Source organism: Polypterus senegalus, chromosome 9 (genome assembly GCF_016835505.1).
Source record: "Polypterus senegalus isolate Bchr_013 chromosome 9, ASM1683550v1, whole genome shotgun sequence".
NCBI classification, from domain to species: domain Eukaryota; kingdom Metazoa; phylum Chordata; class Cladistia; order Polypteriformes; family Polypteridae; genus Polypterus; species Polypterus senegalus.
This window is the reverse complement of record NC_053162.1, coordinates 29,249,974-29,276,514: the sequence shown is the minus strand read 5'-3', so window position 1 is coordinate 29,276,514 and position 26,541 is coordinate 29,249,974. Positions and strand designations below refer to the sequence as shown.

Sequence of the window (26,541 nt, the reverse complement as noted above, 5' to 3'; positions counted from 1 at the left end):
TAAGGAATGAGCCTGCCAAATTTCAGCCTTCTACCTACACGGGAAGTTGGAGAATTAGTGATGAGTCAGTCAGTGAGTGAGTGAGTCAGTGAGGGCTTTGCCTTTTATTAGTATAGATTCACTAAATGACATTTAAGACTCATCTGTGTTAGTTCTATATGTTATTATTGGCCATAGTCCACCAGATGTTTACTTGTTTCAAAAAGCTGCTGACTAGACCTTTTGCTTTTAATGAAAATCAAATTGTCTGGATTTCATTATGCTAATCATTGATTTTTTTTTTGTTTTACTGTGTGTTTAATGTAAATTGTATGTTTATATATACTGTATATATATATAAATATATATATATATATATATATAGCTGTAGCTGTAAAGCAGGGGTCTCCAACACGTCGCTTGCGAGCTAGCAGTAGCTTGCAACCCCTTTCCATGTAGCTCGCCAAAAGGTTAATGAATCCTACATGAATTTGAAAACTTGATTAGTCAAATTAGGGGTGGGCAATCTTTTCAAAAAAATCATATCATGATCCTTTTAACACAAAATCACAATCCACAATCTGAATTGCAATCTATCATTGTGGCATACACTTAAGAGAATATCCAAACTCAAACTCATCAAGACCTAAGTAACACTTTATTTTAAATATTAAAGTTGAATTCAATTGTTCTGTCGTTTGCTAGCCAAGCGGAATTAAGGAACACGCCCCGAAGCTGGCGAGTGAGTGAGGAGGGCCCCACCCCACTCCCCTCTGCTTCTCACTTGGATTGGAGCAAATAAATCGGTACCGCAAGTGAACTATGATACATAGCGAAATGAGAGAAGTCGGAAAATCACCATTATGCAAATTATAGAAAAAACCCAATCTAAATCCATTAAGTAGTTCTCTTGTGAAAAGCAGACAGACAGACAGACGTTGGATTTTATATACTACAGTAATCCCTCGCTATATCGCGCTTCGACTTTCGCGGTTTCACTCTATCGCGGATTTTAAATGTAAGCACATCTAAATATATATCACAGATTTTTCGCTGGTTCGCGGATTTCTGCAGACAGTGGGTCTTTTAATTTATGCTACACGCTTCCTCAGTTTGTTTGCCCTGTTGATTTCATACAAGGGACGCTATTGGCGGATGGCTTAGAAGCTACCCAATCAGAGCCTGTATTACATATTAACTAAAACTCCTCAATGCTATAAGATATGCATCCCGCGCGGAGCTTGATTGTTTGCTTGTCTCTGCCTCTCTCTCACCCTCTCTGACATTCTCTGCGCCTGACGGAGGGCCTGTTTGCACAGGCTGTTTGCTTAAAAGATACTGACGCTCCTCTAAAAAAATGCCGCTTTATTGCGGTGCTCGGCATATTTAAAAGCACAAAAGCACACGTATTGATTTTTTGATTGTTGCTTTAATCTTGCTCTCTCTCTCTGACGTTCTCTGCGCCTGACGGAGGAGATGTGAGCAGAGGGCTGTTGCACAGAGGCTGTTTGCTTAGAAGATACTGACGCTCCTCTAAAAAATGCCGGCAAACTTAAAAGCACAAGTATTGATTTTTTGATTGTTTGCTTTTCTTTGCGAGCGCTCTCTCTCTCCCTCTGAAATTCTCTGCTCCTGAAGAGAAGAAGATCTATTTGCATTCTTTTAATTGTGAGAAAGAACTGTCATCTCTGTCTTGTCATGGAGGACAGTTTAAACTTTTGACTAAAGGGTGTTATTTCATGTCTAGAGGGCTCTAATAATGTTAACAGTGTGGGAGAGTTTATAAGGGCTTAAAATATATAAAAATAACTACACAAACATATGGTTTCTACTTCGCAGATTTTCGTCTATCGCGGGGGGTTCTGGAACGCAACCCCTGCGATCGAGGAGGGATTACTGTACTTCGATCATTTAAAAGGCTGTACAGCAGCTGTCCTTTTTCCACTTCGCGTCTCTGCTGCTCACGTTGTGAAGGGGGTGGGGGATGGGGTTTGGCTGACTGCATGCTAAGGAGAAGCGGTTGGCTCATCTGCTGGCGAGGTGCCTGTTCTGCTTGTCGCTTGTCATTTTTTTAAGATCTGGGAGCACTTGAAATGTGTCTGCCAAAAGCATTCCAACAACTGCTAGGTTAGATGTCCGTGAACTTGTTTTAAATGTTGTCTCACTGCCTTGTCTCGCATGACGATAAAGTGTCTCTCACAGGATGTCAAGTTATCTTCCGAGAAGATCACGTCTCGTCTCCCTAATCTCCCTTCCAAGATTTTTTTTTATAATAGAGAGATATATTAGTAAACCTTCAAAATAATGTGCAGTTAAAGTCTCGACAGCATTCTTAGCTTTTCTGGAGCTTAGTAGAGCCAGATAACTATAACAATCTTCACCAAGTAGCTCTGAAAATGTCTACTTTGTTTGCATCTATATATCTCTGTGAGTCTGCCTTTTCTGACGTGAATATCATGAAATCAAAGTTCAGAACAAGACTGAGAGATGAACATTTAAATGACTCTATAAGAGTGAACATAAGTGGCTCCTCCCCACCATACACCTCTCTTGTTTACTCCATGCAGTGCCAGTCATCTGACTAACTAAAAAACACATCACACATGCAACTGGACATGTGAATACTCTTGTGAAGTGAAACAGTAACATGTAACAAAATGACAAATGAATGAGTAATATCTGTGTATTTGTAATTGCAATGTTTTGTTTTGACACCATTCATGTTTTAATCCAATAGTGTGAGATACACTAGAAAATGCATACAGACATACAAAATGCACCTGCAGGTGAACTAAATATTTTTTGTGATGTTTTAATGCAAAATGCGAGTTGTGGACATTTTGTAACTGTTCTGGTAAAACAAGCTTATTCAGTTTGTTTGGGTTGAAATAAGCTATGAGAATAAACATTAGAAAACATGAGTAGCTCTTACCCATTTTCATTTTGTAAAAGTAGCTCTCAGGGAAAATAAGGTTGGAGACCCCTGCTGCATTTTGAGACTATATTCAGTCAATCTTACTATTCGAAAGTAAATTGAAATACCTGAATTGGACTTGCAAGGTAAGGTATAGCTCTCTAAAGCTAAATTGCCACCACAAAAAGGGCAGTCTCTGGAGAACCCTGATGTCAATGGGTCCCTGAACCTCAAGTGGCCTTTAAATGGACTTGTCTTCAAAGCAGCTTCTGGGTTGCCCGTTTCTGAATAAGGAAGCAGTGGTGGAGCTTATTTGAAAAACTTTGAAAAAGTATTTTTTATTCCTTATCCAGTGCTATTGGTTGGTAAGTGACAATTTGCACTATATTTAAAAAAAAAAAAACATATCCTTGTGCTGCACTTCTTATAAAGAAAACCTTTATTTATTTCTGTCAGCTTAACTATATTTTACACTAAGCACTTACATTGGCAGTGATATACCTCGGAAGTATATTATTATATATATTATATATATATATATAAGTATATTATTATATATATTAACCTGTTTCATTTTCCACTTGCCTTTTGCTATTTTCTCTATTTTATTTGGTCCCTTGACCTGTTTTTAGTATCTCTGTTTTAATTCTCTCTTAATGTTTATTTTTAATATTTTGCTTTTAGTCCTGCTTGTTGTAACTGTACAGCGCTTTGGTCAGTTGTAATGCTGTGTTTTTAAGCGCTCAACAAATAAATATGGTATGGTATAGTATGGTATTCTCTGGTTTGAATGATAAATTTTTTACCAACATTTTTGCTATCAACTTTTTTCTTTTAGTAATATTCATATGAGAAGTACCGGTATGTTTAAATATAAACAAAACGTTTTTGCTGTTTTTATTATATTGCCATTGTTATTGGTCTCATTATATCTCTACTGCTATTATGGAAATAATCCTCTTCTTGAGTCCCAGTAAGGTACTGATTTTCTTATTTGGGTCCTCAGTAGGGCTGGGCGATAAATCGATAATTATCGTATAATAACTTTCTCTTGATATAAATATAAAACATGGTCAATAGAAAGTCTATAGAACTCTTTCCATCCATATTCTGACAGACAACACAAAAAGCCAATAATAATGAGAATAGTGCTGCGCCAGACCAATCATGTGACTGGAATAGAGTTACAGCCACACTAGTACATTGGAAGTGGGAGTGTATGGACGCGTATTATGGCCACAGAGAAAGAAGAAAAAAACGGACACAGTGAATGAAAAAAATGTCGAATTTATTCTCAATATTTCCACTTTAATCTTGACGTTTATGTTTAATCTCGACGGGGTTTGAGAAAATCTAATAAATTAAACATTGATTTTAAGATGAAGTTTACGACATCCTACTTTAATGACAAAATAATCAGCGAGAATAAAATGGAAATGTCGATTTTAATCTTGACATAAATGAAAAGAATAAAGTGGAAATGTTGAGAATAAAGATAACATGTCTAAATATATATATTTCAAATGAATGTATTCTCTGTTTTAAATTTAACTTTAATTTCCCAGACTCTAGCTCCGACTCGTACACGAGTGTCGACCACTTACTACCGGAAATTCAGTCCACGTCGCAAGCAATTACATTGGGTCCCGTAAGTCCCATTGTGCAAATGTCTACATTTGGAGCTTAAGCTGACCACAGTTGCATTGTTTATGTTCTCCTTCATTTACATTTGAAAGCTGCTTGAATTTGTACTGAGGATATATACAGTATAGAGTTTTTTTTTTATTTTAATTTGTATTAATACCTACTTTACTTTGTTTTCTTTGTAAAACATAAAACATTTAAGATTTTAGTTTTAGATTTAAGATTTTATTTATTTGAAGTTGACCAACAAATTTAGTGTGTTCTCCTGCAAATGTTGAAATCTTTTGACTGGTCAGAACTGAGACTTATTTATTTTGTATTACCTATTTTATTTATTTGGAACTGAGCAAAGAACTTATTTGTGCATTTTGTTTGTATTCTCCTTTAACACTTGAGGCATCTGACTGGTCAGAAGTAAGATTTTGGTTTATTATGTATACCTATTTTAATTATTTGAAATACAGTTGTATAATGTTCTACAGTACATTTGTCATGTTCAACTTCTGACAGAATAATAATAAGGCATAGTACTGCCTGTCACTTTTCACAATTGAGTGCACAGGTGCCTTGTGTGTGACTCTCTGTCAAGAGTTTTGATTGAGACTTTCTTATCTTTTTCCAGTCTTGTGCCAGGTCTGTCCTGAGCCTCTTATTATACGTGTGTACTTCTTACATCAAATGCCAAAGCAAATTAATGCACATATTACTAATAGATCATAATTTGCCAGTTCAGGTTCACTAATTAAGATGTTTATCTCTGACAGGTTTAGAATAGGGAGATAAGGCACTGAATAAACCTGCCCCAGCCTTCTCATTTGAAGTCTTGGCCACATTATACAGTATATACATTAGGTATACAGTATCAAATAATAAGCAGAACAGAAAAGCCTGTAAATTTAATCATTGATTTAACAGAGGGTGGAAGTCTGTTCTTGTAATTTTAAACTCTTAAACCCTACAGCTGAGAACAGTTAATAGGCAACCAACACCACAAACACAAATAATGCTAAAACTCTGTTTTTGATTCCAATAAAAGTTTAGGGTATCAAAGTGAATCTTTTATAGACAAGCCTGCTAATAGCATTTAAATTTTTAAATTGCTTCTAGTTGTTTGTGTAAATGTAATATGTATCATCCATGTGTCATTGAAAATAAAAAGAAACAAACTGACTGTCAATGACCAAAGTGTTAAAACATGTATTTGTTTGTAACCTGAATACACATTTGCCATTGTAAAATTTTGGATGAAGAATCACATACACAAAACATGTACTATCTTTTCAAAATAGATCAAATGCTTTAAAACAATAATGTGGAAAATCTGCAGTGAATCCAAGTATTTTTAAGAACAATGACTAGAATAGCCATTCCCTAGGAGTGTCTTGACTTTCCTCTGTTATAAAGCTAAGAAAGAGGCCTCCACCAAGAGCAGAGATCAAGGGTCAGAGGACCTCCTTTGGTACCACTCCCAGACCTGAGAGAGACAGTGTCACTTTCGGTTGACCTGTCTAGCCTTTAGAGCAGTGTAAAGAACTTCCTGAATACTTCCTACCATCTGCTTTGCAAGACTTGGCCCAAAGCCTGGGTATTTCCTGTCTCTTCCTGCCGAGCCTACAAAGCAGCACTGCTGGGTCTGTTCCTTTTCATTCCTGCCTTTTTCCCCCCAGGTTCCTCCTACTTGCCTGCAGCTGTTTCTTTACTTTTTCCTTGCCCACTCCAAACCTATGGCCTGAATGGTCCCTCTGGGAAGTCTAATTCCTCGTTAGGAGTAGCAAGAGCAAATAATGACGCAGAACTCTTTCAAAAGAAGACTTGGCTATCGAATTTATCTTCACACCTAAACTGACAAACTTTTTGAGGACTACATTATGAAGAAAAGAAATGAATCCCAAGTGGTTCAAGCTAAATATAGAGTTTGCTCTACCTCTTTTTAAAATAACCTTTGTGCCTTGTGTTGGATTGGCATCCAATATGAGACTGGCTTCTGCATTGCACACCATGCTGCTGAGAGAGAGCCCTCAAGACAGTAAACTGAATTAAGAGAGCTTGATAATGGTTGGAGCTTTGATAAAATAGGGGGACCACTAATTATGGGAATTACTTTAATATAAAAGTTGAAGTTACTGTAATGTTAAGAACAGTAAGACATCAGAAAAATGCACTGGATGGATAACAGCTAACATTAATTGCTCTTATTCTTTTTTAAAATAAATGTACCAATAACCATTTTCAGAAGAAGGATCAACACAAATCATCACCTGGTTGAAACCAATAGAAAGGAAATCTGCATGTCTTAAAGAATGACATATAAGATGAAGCTCACCATATTCAATTAAAGTCTCAGTGTACCAATTACCAGAGCCACAGTCTATGCTATTAACTGTTTTTGTATATCTGTTACTTGGATCTTTATTCGTGTATGTTTTCAAAACTACTTGAAATCTATTAAAATACTAATTTATTTAGTATGCTATTACTAGATAATCACATATTAACTATTCATTTGCACATCTAGTTTCTTATTTTTTCTTATCTCCTGATAACACATCCATTTTAGAAGTCATGCACTTATATATATGTATATATCACTGCTTCCTAAATTTAAAAAAGTAATTTTATTTTTTTTTCTCTTTAGTTGCAGCAAATAGTCTGTGAAAACAAAACAACAAGGTTTTACTGTATAAATTTTGACCAGACAAAAAATATCAAACATTATCTTAATGTAAAAAATAACAACAAGTTGGAGAACAAGTCACTTAAACACACTACATACTGCTAACTGCTAATTTCATTTGTTTTATGGTGAGGGTTGTACTGGGAGGTTACTAAGATGTTCAAAACAAGCAGCCCTTTGCTTATTAATTTTTTTCTCAACTCCTGCTGAAGAATTCCCCAAAGTTCCCTGGCCACTCAAGCAATATAATCTCTTTTAGCCTGTCCTGGATCTTCTCCCAGGTGGCTATGACTGTTACACAGACCTACTCACCGACATGCAAATCTTCTATAGTCAAAATCTGGACTCCATTACAATACTATCAAGTACACTAGGTTTGGAGAATGTAAAAATCAAGATGACTGTGAAAAATTAATGTTCTACACATTCAATGACACACTGCTAACCAACCCTGGAATCAATATGAACAATTATATACATAGATAAAGTTGAGGCACTGTAAATAACTTAGTCCTTAGATAATTTGACTTGCACGCCATTGACATATGGGGGAAAAAACTCAATTTAAACTCAAACACCTGGGTCAGTACTGATCACTAATCATAACATTTAACATGCTGCCTGTGTTAAAAATATCTTCCCATAAATCAATTTCCAAAGCTGGTTAGTCTAGTTCAGGGTTGCAACAGCCATTGCAATCCCAGCAGCGCATTTCATTAGGTAGTAACTAATACCTATTGCTGGACTCAATGATTTTCTCTCCTATATGACATGGGCCTTCATAGCAAGCTGTATTTTGTGATCAAAACAACATTACATCACTTTAAACTCTGTACATTACTCCATCATTTATTAAATAAAAACTGTAAAAATTTGTGTTACCCATGAAAGATTTATGCATTTAACTTATTACTAATGGCCACATTAACTTAACTTGCATAAGTTACTTCCGAAAGCAAGTCCCCTTTTGCCACAATAGTTACTTATTTTTCCTGATATTTCTTATAGTAAATGGCATAGGTTTCTCCATTGCTTTTTGTACATTTCTAAAACAAAACAAGCACCGTTTATTTGCTGTAAAGGAAAATTGTTAATTTGCTTTATTCTTGGAGATTCTCTTTGACTTACATTATACCCTTCCATGTAGCGTATTTCTTCATATGACCTCAGCTAAAATGTTAGCACATGATCTGTAAATCTTAGCAAAATGATTCTGCCCCATACAAGGTGCACCTAGTACAGCGATGCTCTCACTGTTAATGTTTACAGTTTGTATTTTGACCCTTACAACAATTCTGTTTAAATATTTCTAATACCAGACAAGTTTATGACAAACTGAGCCACTACTCCAAATACATCAATGAAGGTGAAAATGGTGATTAAAAATAAAGGTCGCATTCTTACCTCTTCTGTACATGGAAGAGGGTGAAAACACCGCTTGGCAGAAGGCCGTTTGTTTGAACAGTTCTACCATGTATTTTTGCAGCATTCGCGAAAAAAAACAGTCCTACTAAAGAGTCTGGACAGATCTCACTCACATAACCTTTGATCCACTGTTTGGGTGCATATGTCAACTACATCCCCTTTCCTACGATGAAGAATGACCCGAGGTCCTGAAAACCATCTGTTTTCACTCAGACAATGGATCACAGAAAGACTCTTTGGAAGTCTATCAGGGTTTCCTAAGATTATCCAGGGCAATTCTGCTATCCACACTTTACAAAGTGATATCATTAGACAACTTTAGAATTACATAAATAAAAATGCCTCAGAGACATTACGTACATTGCTTTACAGCTGAGGACTTGTGGAAAGTGAGTGCAAATCCCACTACACTGTAGAATTTCTTTTAAGAATATGTCCATAAGAAGAGTTCAATGGAAACATTTATATAAGCAAAATACTGTATATTGTGCTTCTCTGTTTCAATTGAAAAAAAAAGATAGGACTAATGTACATGTAAATGATGGGAAAATTAACAGACTTAGCAGCGTAAGTCATTACTTTTGCTTTCAGGTCTTACAATTTCAAAAAAATAATCTGCTAATAAAACAGTTGGAGAAAACATCTCATATTCATCCATTCATATGTCAATTTTTAACCACTTTTACCAGTACAGTGTCTATTGAAAGATGCCAAACAACCTAACAGACACTTATCAAGAGATAACCATTGTGAGTGTGAGAAGATTGTGTAAATTCTAATCAGAGAATGAATGGGAATGGAATTAAACCTGGTTACTTAGAGCAACAAGTATCACCTTGAAGCTGCATATATGAAGTTTCTAGTTCTCATTATTCTGTATTTTCTGTGTGTGCATGCATGTGTGTGTCTGTGTGTGTGAAAATACACTGCAGTGCACTGGCATCCTGACTTCCAGCTCCCAGGAACTCTTCAGTAAAAGATGAAGGTTGAGAAACTTGGTGGATGCTGTTTTTGTAACATTTATTTAAATACTGGTGTTAGTACTGTATAGCCACCTATGGTAACAAAGTCCTATGTCCACTATTCTCATATATAGTAGACCAGACACTGCCAACCTTTATACAGTGTGTTAAAATGCATTTTCTAGTTCTATCCACACCTTGCCTTTTTAAAGTCCTTCTGTATTCATTGAATGTTTTTGTTCTGTCCTTTCTGCATACTAATGCAATTCAGTTAGGTGAGTTGTAATGTGTGCAATAATATAAAAAAAAGAAATGGCAACTGACTTGCTGATCAATGTTAAAACGACTGAAAATAGCTGCAGTATTTCAGTTTTCTTAACCCAATTTTTCCATTAAAAGATTGTAGAGAGATGGAACCTTTGTCAGCTGCACTGGACAAAAGGCAAAAATAATTGTATAAAAGTTGACACTATTACAGAACACAGTCACACATTCCCACACTCACTCACAACAGATATATTTAGGTGTACCTAGTTCCCAAACATTCATATCTTTAAGATGCATTGAGGCACTTGAAGAAGACCCATAAGAACCTGGATAAAAAGATGATGCTGTACAAAAACTGCAGGATGGGAATCAAATTTACATTCCTATGGCACAATGCTTTTTTAGCTAGTGACCACTAAATTCAAAAAAAGAATTCTATATATCCTAAAGGTAATTCTATTTTTTATATGAAATCTATGTGCAGTAGTTATATGGGCATTTAATTTCATGAAAACTAAGAGGGAATATTCAAATCCATTGCATTTTAAGTAAATTACAATCTACCATTCAGAACAACAGGTTAATTTTTATAGCATCTTTTATGTCTAATACTACAATATACTATTCTACAAGTTACTGTGAATAGACTGATAGCTTAGACCAACTTTTGCTGGTAATTCCCTGATGTCCCAAATATATGACTGCTGTTGCAGTTAGCTAAGAAACATCTAATTGTCAGCTTTTGAAGGAGTATATAATTTTCAGCTTTCATGTTTAAAAAATTTCCAGAGTAATTTTTACCTGCATTTCTGAGAAATTTATTGTTGTAATCCTTCACCACTCTGGTAACAGGGTTATAAAATCCATCTCCACAATCGTAACAACCTTCTGGGATCACTCTAGATGGGTCCTTGTTTGTAAGTTGGCACCGGCCTTTTTACAAAAGAGAAAGAGATTTACATTATTTCACACTTACACCGACCTTCAACAGTGTTTTTTGGACTAACGATTGCTAGTAAAAAAAAAAGTACTTTCAACACTAATAATGTAATCCATCCATCTTAAAAAAAATCCTCTACAGTCACTTTTCATTTTGAGTACCTGCTGGTTTTAGTCCATCCAGCATTTCCTTGTAAAATCTTCTGTCATATCCATCGCAGTACTTCCATTCTCGTTCCTTATAAACAAGTCCGTCAGCAAATGTGTAAGTTCCCTGTAAAACAATGGCATTGGTGCCTGCTATTAGTAATTTTGTGACACTTGAGGAGTTCAGATATTTATTTTTCACAAATAAGTGCTGTAAGTTATTTAAGAATCCATTTTGATGAAAAGTGGACCCTTTTGATAATGCTGTTCATTGTATCTCCAAGTCTCAAGGGTGTAGGCTAAGTCCCTGAAGGTTAAAGAATAAATAATAAATTTAAGATGCAAGAAGATGACCCAGGATATCTTTTTTAGGATATAGTTGTAGGAATCCCTAGATCTGGTTACTTGTGGAAACAAAGATGTAAAAGAAAGGTTATAATCAGTAAATAATATATACTTAATGTATAACATTGGATTTACTGAAACAGAACATTTAACAAAATATGTCAATATTAAAATTAGAAAAGTGTATTAACTTGGGATATTAATGTCAAAATGTAGTAGTAATTATATTAATGCTAATGTTTCCAAATTATTTTACTTAATGATGCTCTCCTATATTATAAAACTTATATAAAGGATAATATAAAGTTCAGATGGAGGGTAATTTCGAAAGATGCAGTTATAGAAAGAATGCTGATGTAATTAATGGAAAAGTACTTTAATACCAATGTTTAGTATATACCTATACTGATATTTTAAATAAAGCTAATGGTATAAGCTGGTAATTGGGTATAGAAGTTGTCAAGAGTCATTAAAAATGTGGCAGAGTTTAGAGATGCTTACCGATTACAAACTAACACCTAATTCAATTGCATCTACATTTTCTCTTCTAAATGGTGAACTTAATGCTTTCAATATCTGCTTTGATCATGAGAACAGTTATTGCCATTTGAATGCCTGCAGTATCACATGGTACAGAAAGGTTAATAAATAAGTCAATATCCATATAGTATCCAGTCCAGATAGAATGTCAAAACATGTTTTAAAAACTTTTATTGACTAATTAGGAACAAGGTGGTTTCTGCAATGAAATATTTAATATTTCACTGAAAGAATCTATGGCTTTTGCCTGCTTCCAAAACATGATAATCCAGTGTAAAAGAAATCAAAGGTGGGCTGCCTAAATGACTACAGACCAGTGGCCCTTGCCCCTATTGTGATTAAATGCTTTGAAAGATTGCTGAACAAATAAAACATTTTAAATGTCAACACCTTTGGTCTACAGAGGATGCCACTTCGCCAAACTTTAATGCTGTCTGCTGTCCTGGCACATGTTGATAATAAAATCTATTTTAGCACACTACTGTTTACAGACTACGATTCAACATTTAATACTGCTGTTCTATAACGCTGATCACCAAGGTCCTAGACTTGGGATTTGATGACACCCTCTGCAAGATGGTTTTGAACTTTGTAACTGACAGAGGCATGCATAGATTACCAGCATCACTTCCTCCACATTGGTTCTCAATACAGGTATTCCAAATGGTAGTATGTTGAGCCCATGGCTGACTGCTTGTTCACTTATGATTGTGTGGACAAACATGGTTACATCTCAATCATTAAATTTGCCGGGGACACTACAATCATAAAATTGACTACCAACAATGATGATAATGGTTACAGACAATAGACCTACATCAGATACAGGAGTGCTAGAATAGCAATCTCACCTTTAATTGAGCAAAACAGAAAAGCTGGTCACAGACTTCCGGAAGCAGAAGGCAGACCACATTCATGTTTATATTAGAGGATGTCTTGAAGGAAAGACAGTGTCTTCATCTATGCTGACAAACTTTTTTCTCCATTATAAAAAAAAACTTGGGAGACCAGGGAGACGAGACATGATCTTCTCAGAAAACACTTAAAAGACCCGCGAGACAAAAGAGATTGGCCATGGAGCGTCTCTCGGAGACCTTAAACATGAGACTTGGTGCCAAGAGATTGTCCCAGGACCATCTCACGGGGACTTGGAACATGAGATTCTTGCAAATCATGCACTACTTACAACCATTTTCAAATAAGACCATAGTCATCAAAACTCTCAGTCGTGTAAAGGCTTTTAGCATACACAGATCCTCTGCTCTCGGACCATATAAAGTGTATAAGGACAATAGATTCTAGATGAAACGTCAACAACTAAGTGAAGAAGAAAAAGCAGCGTGGAGAAAAGAGACCCAAAAGTGTTGGAGAGAAAAAAAATGGAGGCAAGAGATTATGAAAGCAGTGGAATTCGAAAGGCTCAAAAAAAAAAAAAGATGGCACGATACACATGTAGAGAAAGCTAAAGAATATGAAAGCAGTAAAATTCAAAAGTATCAAAAAAAACATGGTAAAGAACCCATTAGCGCAAACAAATGGAAATTATTACTCAAAAAAAGGGAAAATGATCACGGACCAAGTGTAATTGAAAAAAAAGCAGGGCAAAGCAAGGTCAGAAATAAAACACAGAGTAGAAAACAAAGTAAAATGTCATAAAGAGGTTCAAAAATGAGGGGGCAAAACACATACAGAGCTGGTTAGAGAAAATGAAAACAGTGGAACTCAAAAGACACAAAAAAAAATGTAGGTGCGATACACATGCAGAGCAAGTTACAGAATATAAAAGCAGAAAAATTCAAAAGTATCAAAAAATGACAGTAAAGATTGCATTAGCACAAACAGAGAAATTATTACTCAGTGAAATAACGGACTCCTCCTCTAACTGCCACCTTATCGTGGTGGAGGGGTTTGCGTGTCCCAATGATCCTAGGAGCTCTGTTGTCCGGGGCTTTATGCCCCTAGCTTTTTTGCCCCAAGGCAAACTGGTCTAGGTGAAGTATGAGACAAAGAGCAGTTCAACAGACCTTCTATGATGAATAAAAAATTTGGACGGTGTTTTTCCTCGCCCAGATGCAGGCCACCGGGGCCCCCTTCTGGAGACAGGCCCGGAGGTGGGGCTTGATGGCGAGCGCCTGGTGGCCAGGCCTGCACCCATGGGACTCGGCCCGGGCACAGCCCGAAGAGGCAACGGGGTCCCCCTTCTCATGGGCTCACCACCTATGGCAGGGGCCAAGGAGGTTGGGTGCAGTGTGAGCTTGATGGTGGCCGAAGGCAGGGACCTTGGCAGTCTGATCCTCTACTACAGAAGCTGGCTCTTGGGACGTGGAATGTCACCTCTCTGAAGGGGAAGGAGCCTGAGCTAGTGCGCAAGGTCGAGAGGTTCCGGCTAGATATAGTCAGGCTCACCTCAATGCACAGCTTGGACTCTGGAACCAATCTCCTTGAGAGGGGCTGGACTCTCTACCACCGGTGAGAGGCGCCAAGCGGGTGTGGATATACTTATTGCCCCACAACTTGGAGCCTGTACATTGGGGTTTACCCCGGTGGACGAGAGGGTAGCCTCCCTCGGGTGGGGGGATGGGTCCTGACTGTTGTTTGTGCGTATGCGCCGAATAGCAGTTTGGAGTACCCACCCTTTTTGGAGTCCCTGGAGGGGATGCTAGAGGGCATACATTATGGGGACTCCCTCGTACTGCTGGAAGACTTCAATGCTCACGTGGGCAATGAGAGTGAGACCTGGAAGTACGTGATTGGGAGGAATGCCCCCGATCTGAACCCAAGCAGTGTTTTGTTATTGGACTTCTGTGCTCATCACGGATTGTCCATGACGAACACCATGTTCAAGCATAGGGGTGTTCATATGTGCACTTGGCACCAGGACACCCTAGGCCCTTAGTTCGATGATCGACTTTGTGGTCATGTCGTCAGACTTGCGGCCACATGTCTTGGACACTTGGGTGAATAGAGGGGCGGAGCTTTCAAATGATCACCACCTGGTGGTGAGTTGGTTTCGATGGTGGGGGAGGATGCCAGTTAGGCCTGGTAGGCCCAAACGTGTTATGAGGGTCTGCTGGGAACGTCTGGCAGAGTCCCCCATCAGAAGTAGCTTCAACTCTCACCTCCGGCAGAACTTCGACCACGTCCTGAGAGAGGTGGGGGACATTGAGTCCGAATGGGCCATGTTCTGTGCCTCTATTGTTGAGGCGGCTGACCGGAGCTGTGGCCATAAGGTGGTCGGTGCCTGTCGTGGCGGCAATCCCCGAACCCGTTGGTGGACACCGGCGGTGAGGGATGCCTTCAAGTTGAAGGAGTTCTACCGGACCCTTTTGATCTGTGGGACTCTGGAGGCAGCTAATAGGTAGCGACAGGCCAAGTGGAATTCGGCTTCGGTGATTGCTAAGGCAAAAACTTGGGCATGGGAGGATTTTGGGGAGGCCATTGAGAATGACTTTCGGACGGGTTCGAGGAGATTCTGGTCCACCGTCCGGCGTCTCAGGAGGGGGAAGCAGTGCAGTGTCAACACCATATATGGTGGGGATGGTGTGCTGCTGACCTCAACTCGGGACATTGTGGGTCGGTGGGGGGAGTACTTCAAAGACCTCCTCAATCCCACTAACATGCCTTCCAATGAGGAAGCAGAGCCTGGGGACTCCGGGGTGGGCTCCCCCATCTCTGGGGCTGAGGTCACCGAGGTGATTAAAAAATTCCTTGGTGGCAGGGCCCCGGGGGGTGGATGAGATACACCCGGAGTTCCTCAAGGCATTGGATGTTGTAGGACTGTCTTGGTTGACACATCTCTGCAACATCGCATGGATATCGGGGACAGTACCTCTGGATTGGCAGACCGGGGTGGTGGTCCCCTTCTTTAAAAAGGGGGACCGGAGGGTGTGTTCCAACTACAGCAGGATCACACTCCTCAGCCTCCCTGTAAAAGTCTATTCGGGGGTTCTGGAGAGGAGGGTCCGTCGGATAGTCGAACCTCGGATTCATGAGTTTCAGTATGGTCTTCGTCCTGGTCGCAGAACATTGGACCAGCTCTACACCCTTAGCAGAATCCTGGAGGGTGCATTGGAGTTTGCCCAACCAGTCTACACGTGTTTTGTGGACTTAGAAAAGGTGTTCAACCGTGTCCCTCAGGGAATCCTATGGGGTGTGCTCTGGGAGTATGGGGTACCGGACCCCCTGAGAAGAGCTGTTCGGTCCCTGTAAAACTGGTGTCAGAGCTTGGTCCGCATTGCCGGCAGTAAGTCGAGCCTGTTTCCAGTTAGAGTTGGACTCCGCCAGGGCTGCCCTTTGTCACCGATTCTGTTCATATATCATATCTGTTCTTTTATGGGTGTTGAGGGGGTCCAGCTAGGTGGACTCAGGATTGGGTCACTGCTTTTTGCAGATGATGTTGTCCTGTTTGCTTCATCAAGCCATGATCTTCAGCTTTCTCTGAATCGGTTTGCAGCTGAGTGTGAAGCTGCTGGGATGGGAATCAGCACCTCCAAATCACGTTGGAGGGACTATGTCTCCCGGCTGGCCTGAGAACACCTTGGGATTCTCCCGGAAGAGCTAGAAGAAGTGGCCGGGGAGAGGGAAGTCTGGGCCTCTCTGCTCAAGCTGCTGCCCCCGCAACCCGACCTCGGATAAGCAGAAGAGGATGGATGGAGATCGAATATATGAACATAGGTGATATGTCAAAAGTATGGAAATATTGTAAGGCTTTGAAGTTTAAGTCAGAGACTTGCAGATCGTCTATTTCGTGTTGCCATCAGGGAAAAGTAGTGTTTCTACATAATGAGTAGGCGTATTTGCAAGAATTAAAAGATTTGATGTTTGGGGAAAGTGAAATCCACAAACAGTCGGTCAGTCATTTCACAACCCGCTATATCCGAAAACAGGGTCACAGGGGTCTGGTGGAGTTAATCCAAGCCAGCGCAAGGCAAGAAAAAAACACCGGGCAGGGCGTCAGCCAACCGCAGAATCCACAAACACTACATACAGAATATACAAGTCTACAATAATCTTTTCGCCTTCATCATTCAATGCTCAAAAACGTAGATTTCACAACAATGGACCATACACTATAAGAATCTTGGTCCCACAACAATTAAAGCAACGACAAGTTTAATTTCGAAGAAACCACAGTTCGGTCAGGTGTATATTTATGATCACGGAGAAACAATGCAAATTTTAACAGGCGAACAGAAAGGTAATGCAATATATATTCCGCGAGTAACATTTTCCACCAAAGGAGACCTTGATATGCCATTCATATTAAAATGTTTACAGTTTCACATGAGAATACCTTTTGCTATGACAATTAACAAATCACAGGGACGAACATTCAAAAAAGTCAGATTATTTATTAGAGAAAAAGAAATGACATTCACTCATGGGCAGTTATACATTGCGTTGTCATGATGTTAAGTCCAAAAACAAAATCAAAATTCAATGCGATCTTGAAGAAAAGGTAATTCCAAATATTGTTTTTACTGAAGCTTTAAAGTAAAAGTGCAAATAATGAAATTGAAACATTTTTAAAGAAAAAAACAAGATTTTAAAATTTAACACAAAGGTTGACAAGCAAAGCGAGCAGGGGGCAGAGCCCCCTAGTATAGGCATACAATACACTCAGTCCTCACTAGCTGTAAAACATCCTGGTATGGCACCTGCTCAGGAAGGCAAAATACTACAAAGTGTGCTGAGGTCTGCACTGATAAACAGCAGCTGTCCTAGCAGGTGATACTTTGGAAAAGCTAACAGTGTTATTAAAAACCTCAGTCATCCTATACAGTCCCTTTTCTCTTTTTTCCATTCTGGCTAAGGTTCAGAATAATTAACACTTAACATCACAAGATTTACTTAGAGTATTTATCTACAAATCATAATGTTACTGTTCCATTCAAACTATTATGGTGCTGAGGTGTCACCTGTTGCATGACCGCACTCTGGTCCTAATTTGAGATGTTGTGTTCATTGTTTCCTTGATAAGAATCTAATAATAAAAAGTTCTGAGTACTACTGCTTCAACTACTACTACTAATACCAATAATAACTATAGTAATAGTGATTATAATGACAATGATAGCATTGCCAAGCTGTATCTACTAATCCATGTTTTGTCTGGCCAACTTCATTTCATTTGTTAATATACATCCATCCTTGCATTTCAAGCCTGCAACATATTCCAAAAAAAGTTGGAATGGGGACAAATTAGGGCCCGTAATGAGGTGAAATAATTAAATAATGATGAGATTTAAAACAGGTCATATTAACAGGGGATTGTAACCATAATTTGGTACAAAAGCAGTATCCACGAAAGGCTGAGTCTGTGAGGAGCAAAGATGGGCACAGGATATCCAGTTTGTCAACAAATGCATGAGAAAAAGACTGAAATGTTTAAAAACAATGTTCCTCAAAGAACGATTAGAAGGGATTTGTATATTTCTCTCTCTACAGTGCACATCATTAGGCAATTCAAGGAATATAGAAGAATTTCAGCATGTAAAGGGCAAGGGCGCAAGCCTAAGCTGAACAACTGTGATCTCCAATCCCTCAAGACAGCACTGCATTGAGAACCATCAGTAATTAATAGCTGATATAATCACATGGGGAAGGGACTACTTTGGCAAACCTTTGTCAAACACTACAATATAGAGTTGCATTCACAAATACTACTCAGATCTTTACTGTGCAAAAAAGTAGCCTTATGTTAACCATATCTGGTTGTGGTTTCAACTTTGCTGGGCTCAAAGGCATCACGGATGGGCCATCACACAGTGGAAACATGTATTGTGGTCAGAAGAGTCAGTATTCCAGATCGTTTCGAAGAAATGGACGCTGTGTGTTCTGGACCAAAGACGAAAAGGATCATCCAGACTGTTATCAGCAAGAGGTCCAAAAGCAGGGCCTGCCATGGTATGGGGTTGTGTCAGTGCCCTTGGTAAAGGTAATTCATACTTCTGTGATGGCAGCATTAATGCAAAACAGTATACTGAGATTTTAGAGCAACATATGCTGCCTTCAAGACAACATCTTTTCCAGAGACATCCATACGTTTTTCAACACGACAATGCAAAACCACATTCTGCACACATTACAAAGGTATGGCTGCAGAAGAAGAGGGCACACATACTGGACTGGCCTGACCTCTGTCCTGACCTGTCCCCAGTAGAGAATATATGGAGAATTTTGAAACAAAAAAATGTGATAACAACGACCCCTTACTGTTACATACACCTTAAGAAGAAGAATCTGACTAAATAACACCTGAACGCTTCATTGCTTGGTATCCTCAGTGCCCAAACATCTTTTAAGTGTTATGAGAAGAAACAGCAGCGTTACAAAATTGTAAATGCTTTGCCATCCCATCTTTCTTTGGAATGTGTTGCAGGTCTGAAATCCTGGAATGGATGTATATTAAAAAATCAGATTAAGATGAGCTGACAAAATGTGAAATACAGTATCTTAGGTTCATTCTGTTTGCAGTGAAATATATGTCAAAGTAAATTTAAGAATCACTGCTATTTTTTTGCCTTTGCCATACTGTCCCAACTTTTTCCGATTTGGGGTTGTAATACCATGTAGCCGTAGACTCAATTCAGTACAGACCTTTTTTTCTGCAACCAATTGAGGGTGGTCTTTCCCCACAAAAGAAGCTCAGCATAGGTGTTGGGGATAATTATAAGTTCTTGTATAGTTGTATAGAGGGACTTGTGTAGCTGTATAGCTAGACTCTGTTCAGGTAAACAAGAAAATTGCCTGAAACACATAGGGATGCTGAGTCAACATCTGAATATAATGGGACTTTGCTGGTTAAAAATCTGTAAAGTGTTCAAGGTAATATCCACTGGAGATTCTGATAATGTTTTGTTTGACACATCTGTCAATTACTGTGTGGAAAGGCAGATGCAGGACCTTGAGTCTGCCAGACTGGGAGAGGTAGCCCTCCATTATTAAAAATGGTGTTAAGAATTACAAAGGGATCATATTATTAAGTATCTATAGGAATGACTATATGGTGGTATTCTACTTTACAGTAGAGTTCCTCACTTATGGCCATGAATTTTGGGTTTCATCGAAAAAGAATTTGGTTGCAGGCAAAGCTGTGAACTTTGGGTTCCAATGTAAAATAATTTGTTTGCAGGCAGAAATGAAAAAAAATTAAGATTCCTTTATTGTGGTGCAAGGTTCATATAATTGACAGCGATAAGCTCAGTAAGTTTGACTTGTCTCAGAATTATTGCCACTGGGTATGTGCCCTAGGTCACTGATGTAAATTAAGAGGAAATGTGTTCAAAAAAGAAGCCAAGTAGTACTTGTTCACTCAAAGGATCATGGGAAATATGAAATAAATCATTTAGTCAAGTAGCTGAAGATCCTGACCCCTTTAAAGAATGTTTATGTGAGATGCTGGGACATCTTAATTATTAGGTAACCAATGTGAGTAATTAAACTTTTTCTTATGTATCTTAAAATGATCAGCTACTATTTTATGATGTTTCTATAATATGCACACATTTCTTTGCCATGTAAATACTACTCACACACATAAAATAACTTGTCTTCACTAAAGGCAGCCCAATAAAGCCACTGTGTTATTAGTGTTCTGTAGACAATACAATATAACCTGTCAACAAAAAATGAGACATATCATCTCATATACAGTAATGCAAACCACATTATAAATTGTAAAATTTAATGTCATATCCATTCAACAATGGTACTGACAGTTTAGTGGGATGTTGTGCAGTATTTTACATAATGATCTTATTTAAACAGAGGTGTTTAGCTAGTCATTTTGTGAGAGAGTTGAATTAATTACTGTACTTGAAACAATCTTTCACAGGGAGGACACATGGCTAAAGCAAATTCTTGACAGCTGGGCAATTTAAATGGGACTAGTGCGGTTTCTAGCACAGGAGATTCAAAATTACAGAACATTTGATTGTTAAAGACTTGTCTGTTGTAAACTGAACTAATGTGATTGCTTTTTACACTTAGTGCAATGTACATAGGTTTGCATATATTAATTATAAATTAGTAACTTCTAAAATAAGTGACAAATAAGGAGTTTTCTTAAGAAAATTCCAAGGCAAATAGATTTAGTCCTGTTTACAGAAAAGGGGCAAGTAAAGATATTTTCACAATATGTTAAGAGACCTAAACTGAGGCAGAGATATGAAACTGTCCTGAAAATTAAAGGATGTCCAATTACAGCTATTAAAATACTAATACTAATTAATAAAAGATTATAAACAGAATGACTACTATTTGAGTTAATTATATTACTTGTTTTGGTTGCATTAGAGTGTAGCTGTTAAAAGTCAGATGCCTTTCTTGATGCAGCATCCTTAATCCTTCAGACACATTTCTAAACCCTAGTCATAAGATTTGTTACTGTATTAATAATAATACGGATAATGATACAGCACAATAATAAGCAATACAAAATCAGCATAACAGATAACCTGAAAGTAGATAATAATAGTACATGTACATACTATATTGTGGTATTAGAGCTTTCTTGATGCAGAAACAAATACAGATAGTGACAGTTAATACCGATACAGTACAGTATAATAATAGGGAAAACTGTAATAAAATGGGAAAATCCAGTATGATAAATCATAGAAATATGAAAAACATTGTCATTGTTTTCTACAAATACCTTCACCGCTTTTCCTTCCTCCCAGATGGCTTCATATTTACTTCCACTTGGGAAAAACAAAGTTCCTTTTCCATGAAACATCCCATCCTTCATTTCTCCAACATACTTTGTATCAGTAGGGAAGATATAAACTCCTTCACCTTCCATTCTATTGAAAGAATTAATGTAAAAAATTATTACTGACATCACTTAACAGTCATAATATGTGAACAGTTTGAATAAACAGAAAAGTCTTGGGCCTCACTGAATACAAGGACCATCATCTTATTGTACAATAAATTTATTTTTATGTTAATCTTTTTATATTGACCATGCCACCACACATTTGACCAAAAAAATTGCTTTGTCTTTTCTTTAAAATTGCTTTGTCTTTAATTTGGGAATAAAGGTTATATGTTCATTGTTTATTTTTAACATATTACACTGACATCATTCTTACATATTCCAAGTTTAAGATTCCTCTGTTATATAGTAGTATACAGGATGATAAAATAATATTAAGTCAATGGCCATGGTGCAAGACACACAGAAATAAAGTGTGATTTATGACACAAAACAAGAGCAATTTAGGCAGTGCTTAAAAATGCAATCATGAATAGAATAATACACAGTATTGCATAAAGGTAATGTAAAAATATATATATATATACTGTAGCAACAATATTGAAATATATGTGCCACTGTTGTGTAGAAAAGTACAAAAAATATGGGTTTGCATTTCAATACTGTATAGCAAAACTATAACCTGAGTTATGCAAAATGTGCATCGAACCATGATTTCTACTTGCAATACAACAGCAGTTTATACTGTGCTGAATTGAAAAAGATAAGACCTGTGCAAAACTACAAGGACATGGTTTCACTTTCCAATATAAATGTAATTTGGTCTCTGTAAGGATTACAAGAAGACTTAGTTTAAATTGCACAGCAATTGGTCAAAGTTAGTAACATTAAGAGTGTGTGGGTATAATAGTGGGCTTATTTTCCTTATGGTAATGATACTGTGATATATTTTCAAGAAAAAAAATTTAATGAAATATTCAATTACTACAGACAGTGAAACTCCCAGTTATTTAATCCAACAGAGGAAATAGTTACAACCTTTTATACTGTACAGATACTAGAGCACACACCCCCAACCCTAGACTCCCTTCACGTCTCCCCAATTATTCAAACCCTTCTGCTAGGGTGAAGTCCCTTACTTAAATACTAGAATCACCCTGCAGTACAAAATGTCACCCATACTCTCATGAGCATTGGGGGAGGGAGGTTATAAATTAATCTTATAAAAATGCTAACTATTGAGAAATCTTTGAGGAAGATGATGCCCGATAAATACATTTTTTTTGGTATTCATTATCATAAATTCACATAGAAATGCTGCATTTTCTTACACATAAAAATAATTAAAAATACCCCCACCCCCACCCCCACCCCAACATTGGTACCACCTTACCAGCTTAATTCTACTGCATTCTTTTCACACAGTCATGGAAATTAAATCTGAATGTAATCAACCAAATTAATCTCTCTTGGCAACAAAAATAAAAACTGTTATGCTAGGAACACATTGTAAAAGCTTAAGCAACAATACATTTTGCATTCAGTAAATTTAAAGTCCACAACTTGTATGTGCAGACCGCAATATTAGGGTTAATATTCATTTTGGTACACCCAAATGCTGTGTCTTGACTTTCTGTTCATTTGATACTTCAGATGTTGAATTATGCAATTGGGATACCACAAAGCATGGGTGGGAACTGTGGACAAGACCACTGGACTTGTGCCTGGAATTTAATTCTATCTGAAGCTATTCCAGTGCTTGTTGACTACATAAATTTCCTGTCAGATTGCTCCACATTAAACTCCATTTCTGCAATATTATCAATTAATGTTTTTTTGTTACCTTTTACATTGTGAAAGATGAAATGAAATAGATTTTGCTTGTACATTGACAAATTGACCCAACCTGATTATTAGCAGTTTATTTCAGAATTTCATAGCAAAGACTTTTTGTTAAAGCAAAATCAAATAGTATGATCAGGAATATATTCTACATCTGCTCATGTTCTGTCATGCAATCCTTTTTATTAAGAACCTTGACCTAAAAGTATTTGTCCCTATTACTTTGGTAGTTTTTTTTGTCTCTTTGTTTGTTACTTCACTACCTTTAAGCAATAACACCTTCAAAATGCAAAAGTATTAATATCTAAAATGTAACTGAAAAAAACTAATCTTACAAATACTGTTTGTTGTGTTTTTCATATTTTACAGTATTTTCCAAATGTTCTGCATTAATGTACAGGGGGTCCTCAGGTTACAACATAGTTCCGTTCCTATGACAGTGATGTAACCTGAATTTTGGTGTAAGTCGAAACACTCACATCTCAATTTTTTTAAGTTTTTATGGGAGTGAGAGTTGTAAACTCGAAATGTCGTATGTCAAGACATTGTAACCCAAGGACCCCATGTAATGTACTTCTACTGGATTAAGTATATTTATTTCAAATTAATTTGGCTCTAAATGCATTGGGAAGGGTCTGTTTCTTGCCAGGGTTATATGAAAATGTCTGTGCACATTAGAAAGAATTATGTACTTGTACTCACCCACCTAATTCATATCATATTCACAATTGTTGATGAACCAGTTTCATTGCTTGCATTTAATATTACCATGCTTTAATAGTCCAAGCTGTTTGTTATTGGAGCACAGTGCTTCTGGGAATGACTCTGGCTCCCCAAACTCTTTACTTGGAAAATAAAGTATATTCATAATATGGTTGGATTGATGTGCTTTTGACAAGAAACAAGAAATCTGTGGATTTTTACTTCAGTTTAGATTTTTAGCATTTTGACCAATGTCTGACTAATTACTGTTTTTGTTCTGAATTAATAATAATTGCTTCTCAAAACTATTCTACATATCACTGTATTTTCTTGCCTTTAACTTTATTCTTTTCTGATTTGTGATTACATTGTGATGGTGTCCTCTGTGAAAGAGGATACAAAATGTCAAGTCTGATTGATTTCTGTAATCAGTTTATTTGAAAATTATAAGAGCCATCTTGGTTTGAAGGCTCAGTATTTGGAATTTGCAAATAGAGAATTTAATTTAAATGTAATAATCAACTGGCAAATATGTTATTAAATAAAAATAAGTAGAAGAAAGTGAAAATCTAATAATAACATTTATTAATATATTTGTTCACTAATATTAAGTTTCATTCTTGATTTTGTAAAACAGTATGACTTTAAATTGTAATTACATTTAAGAATTCAAATTAAAAATCGTATCCTACATAGGTCAGTGATTATAAGCTTTAATTCCTACAAGGTCCCGAAATGTACCACAAGAATATGTGAATTCTCCCCTACAAAGGCAACTATGATATTTACACTCTTATACTTTCACTGTGCACTTGTAAAAGGTGCTTATTTTTGAATTTGCATTTAACAAAAAAATAGATTTGTTGTAAGTTTTATTACACTGCCTATTTTTAAAAAGCACAGTACAAAATGTAATAGACGTTTTTCTTAAATAAAAGTTATTTTTACTAGTGCCTGAATATATTAAATATAAAACAGGGAAAATACTAATCAGTAATTAACAAAATATAAAATTTGTCGCTGCCAATATTTTGACAACAAAAATATTACTTTTTGAATTAAGAATAGATTAATTATTTCTGAAAATAAATATTTAATATTAATTTTTAAAATGCTGAATCAATTGCTGCAGATAACTTTATGAGACTTCAATTGTCAGCATCATGCTAAAACAGTAAAGTTCTTTATGTCAATGAGGCATGTCACCCGATTTTATCTTTTTCTTTTTTGGAGATTTTAACCACATTAGTAACTGCATTGCTGTGCAGATAAATGTGTATGACCACTAAACTTCAAATTGCTGTGTGTATGCGGGGAGTCCATCTGATTTCTATCCAAAATTTATGCAGACACAGGATATGCATTTTAATGTCAGGTGTAAATGTAATTTGGCTAAAATATATACATATACAATTTATATATGAAACGTGTTAAAGGAGGTCTTTGAGAAAACTAACATTTTTGTGTGTCATATATACTGTATTTTGAATACTGATGAAGCAGGCCACATTAAAATGATTCCAAGGCCAGGTCTGGCCACTGGGGTTTAAGTTTAACACCCCTGTTATAGCATGATTTTAGTGATTTAAGTATTTTACTGATTTTTATACATTACTTTCAGTCATCTTGTGACTCCACTGGAAGCTCATAGTGCTTCTCTAGTGGGCTGCAGCCCCTGCTTGAGAACCAGTGACATAGCTAATGTAGTTACTGCCCCTTTGATTTAGTCCATGATCATAGGTTTGACAATACTAAAAAATTATTATAATCAAAAAATAAAAATAAAAATCTTGTAATATATAGTGTTTTGCAAGACAAAATATACCTGAAACAACTCCATTGCCTATACAGTATAACAGTTGACATTACAGCACATCAGCATCCAGTGTCCCTCTCACACACTCACCACCTACTATCCTTCAGAGCAGTACTGTGTTTATCAAGCCACTTACAGGAGAAAACTGTGAAAAGTTCCTCTTAACATGACTAATGCATATACTACTGCCCTTGCCCCTTCCTCCTGGCCTTCATTCCCCTGCATTCATGTTTATTCTTTTTTTCAATGCTGAGTTAATATATCAATTAATAATATGTTTCATTAATTTGCAGATCTTATTGAATTCCAAGCTGGAGCCAATCTCAGGACAGTCGCACATAGTTATATATATATATATATATATATATATATATATATATATATATATATATATATATATATATATATATATACACACATACACATAAACTCACACTGTGGTTACCTAGAGCTGACAATCATTTTGACAAGCTGTATTTGGTCTGTTGATGGAAATCAAAGTCAGCACATGTAGTGAAATGTATTTAACCTAAAAAGACTTCTCTGACTTTTCTAAAGGACATGCATATTAAATATAAATAGGTATTTTTAATTTAGATTGAAAATGTCATTTCTCATTTGTGT

The 26,541-nt window shown here is 36.9% G+C and overlaps 1 protein-coding gene across 1 annotated transcript in view; it reads right to left on the bottom strand.

Moving 5' to 3' along the window:
* Positions 1 to 26,541, bottom strand: part of morn5 (MORN repeat containing 5) — an 85,497-nt gene that overhangs the window by 12,329 nt on the left and 46,627 nt on the right. Inside the window, exons 2-4 of the mRNA XM_039762806.1 lie at positions 21,495 to 21,642; positions 10,967 to 11,078; positions 10,667 to 10,798 (exon numbers count right to left, since the gene is read on the bottom strand). Coding sequence (XP_039618740.1) covers positions 10,667 to 10,798; positions 10,967 to 11,078; positions 21,495 to 21,642 — 392 coding nt within the window. The remainder of the gene's footprint in view (positions 1 to 10,666; positions 10,799 to 10,966; positions 11,079 to 21,494; positions 21,643 to 26,541) is intronic.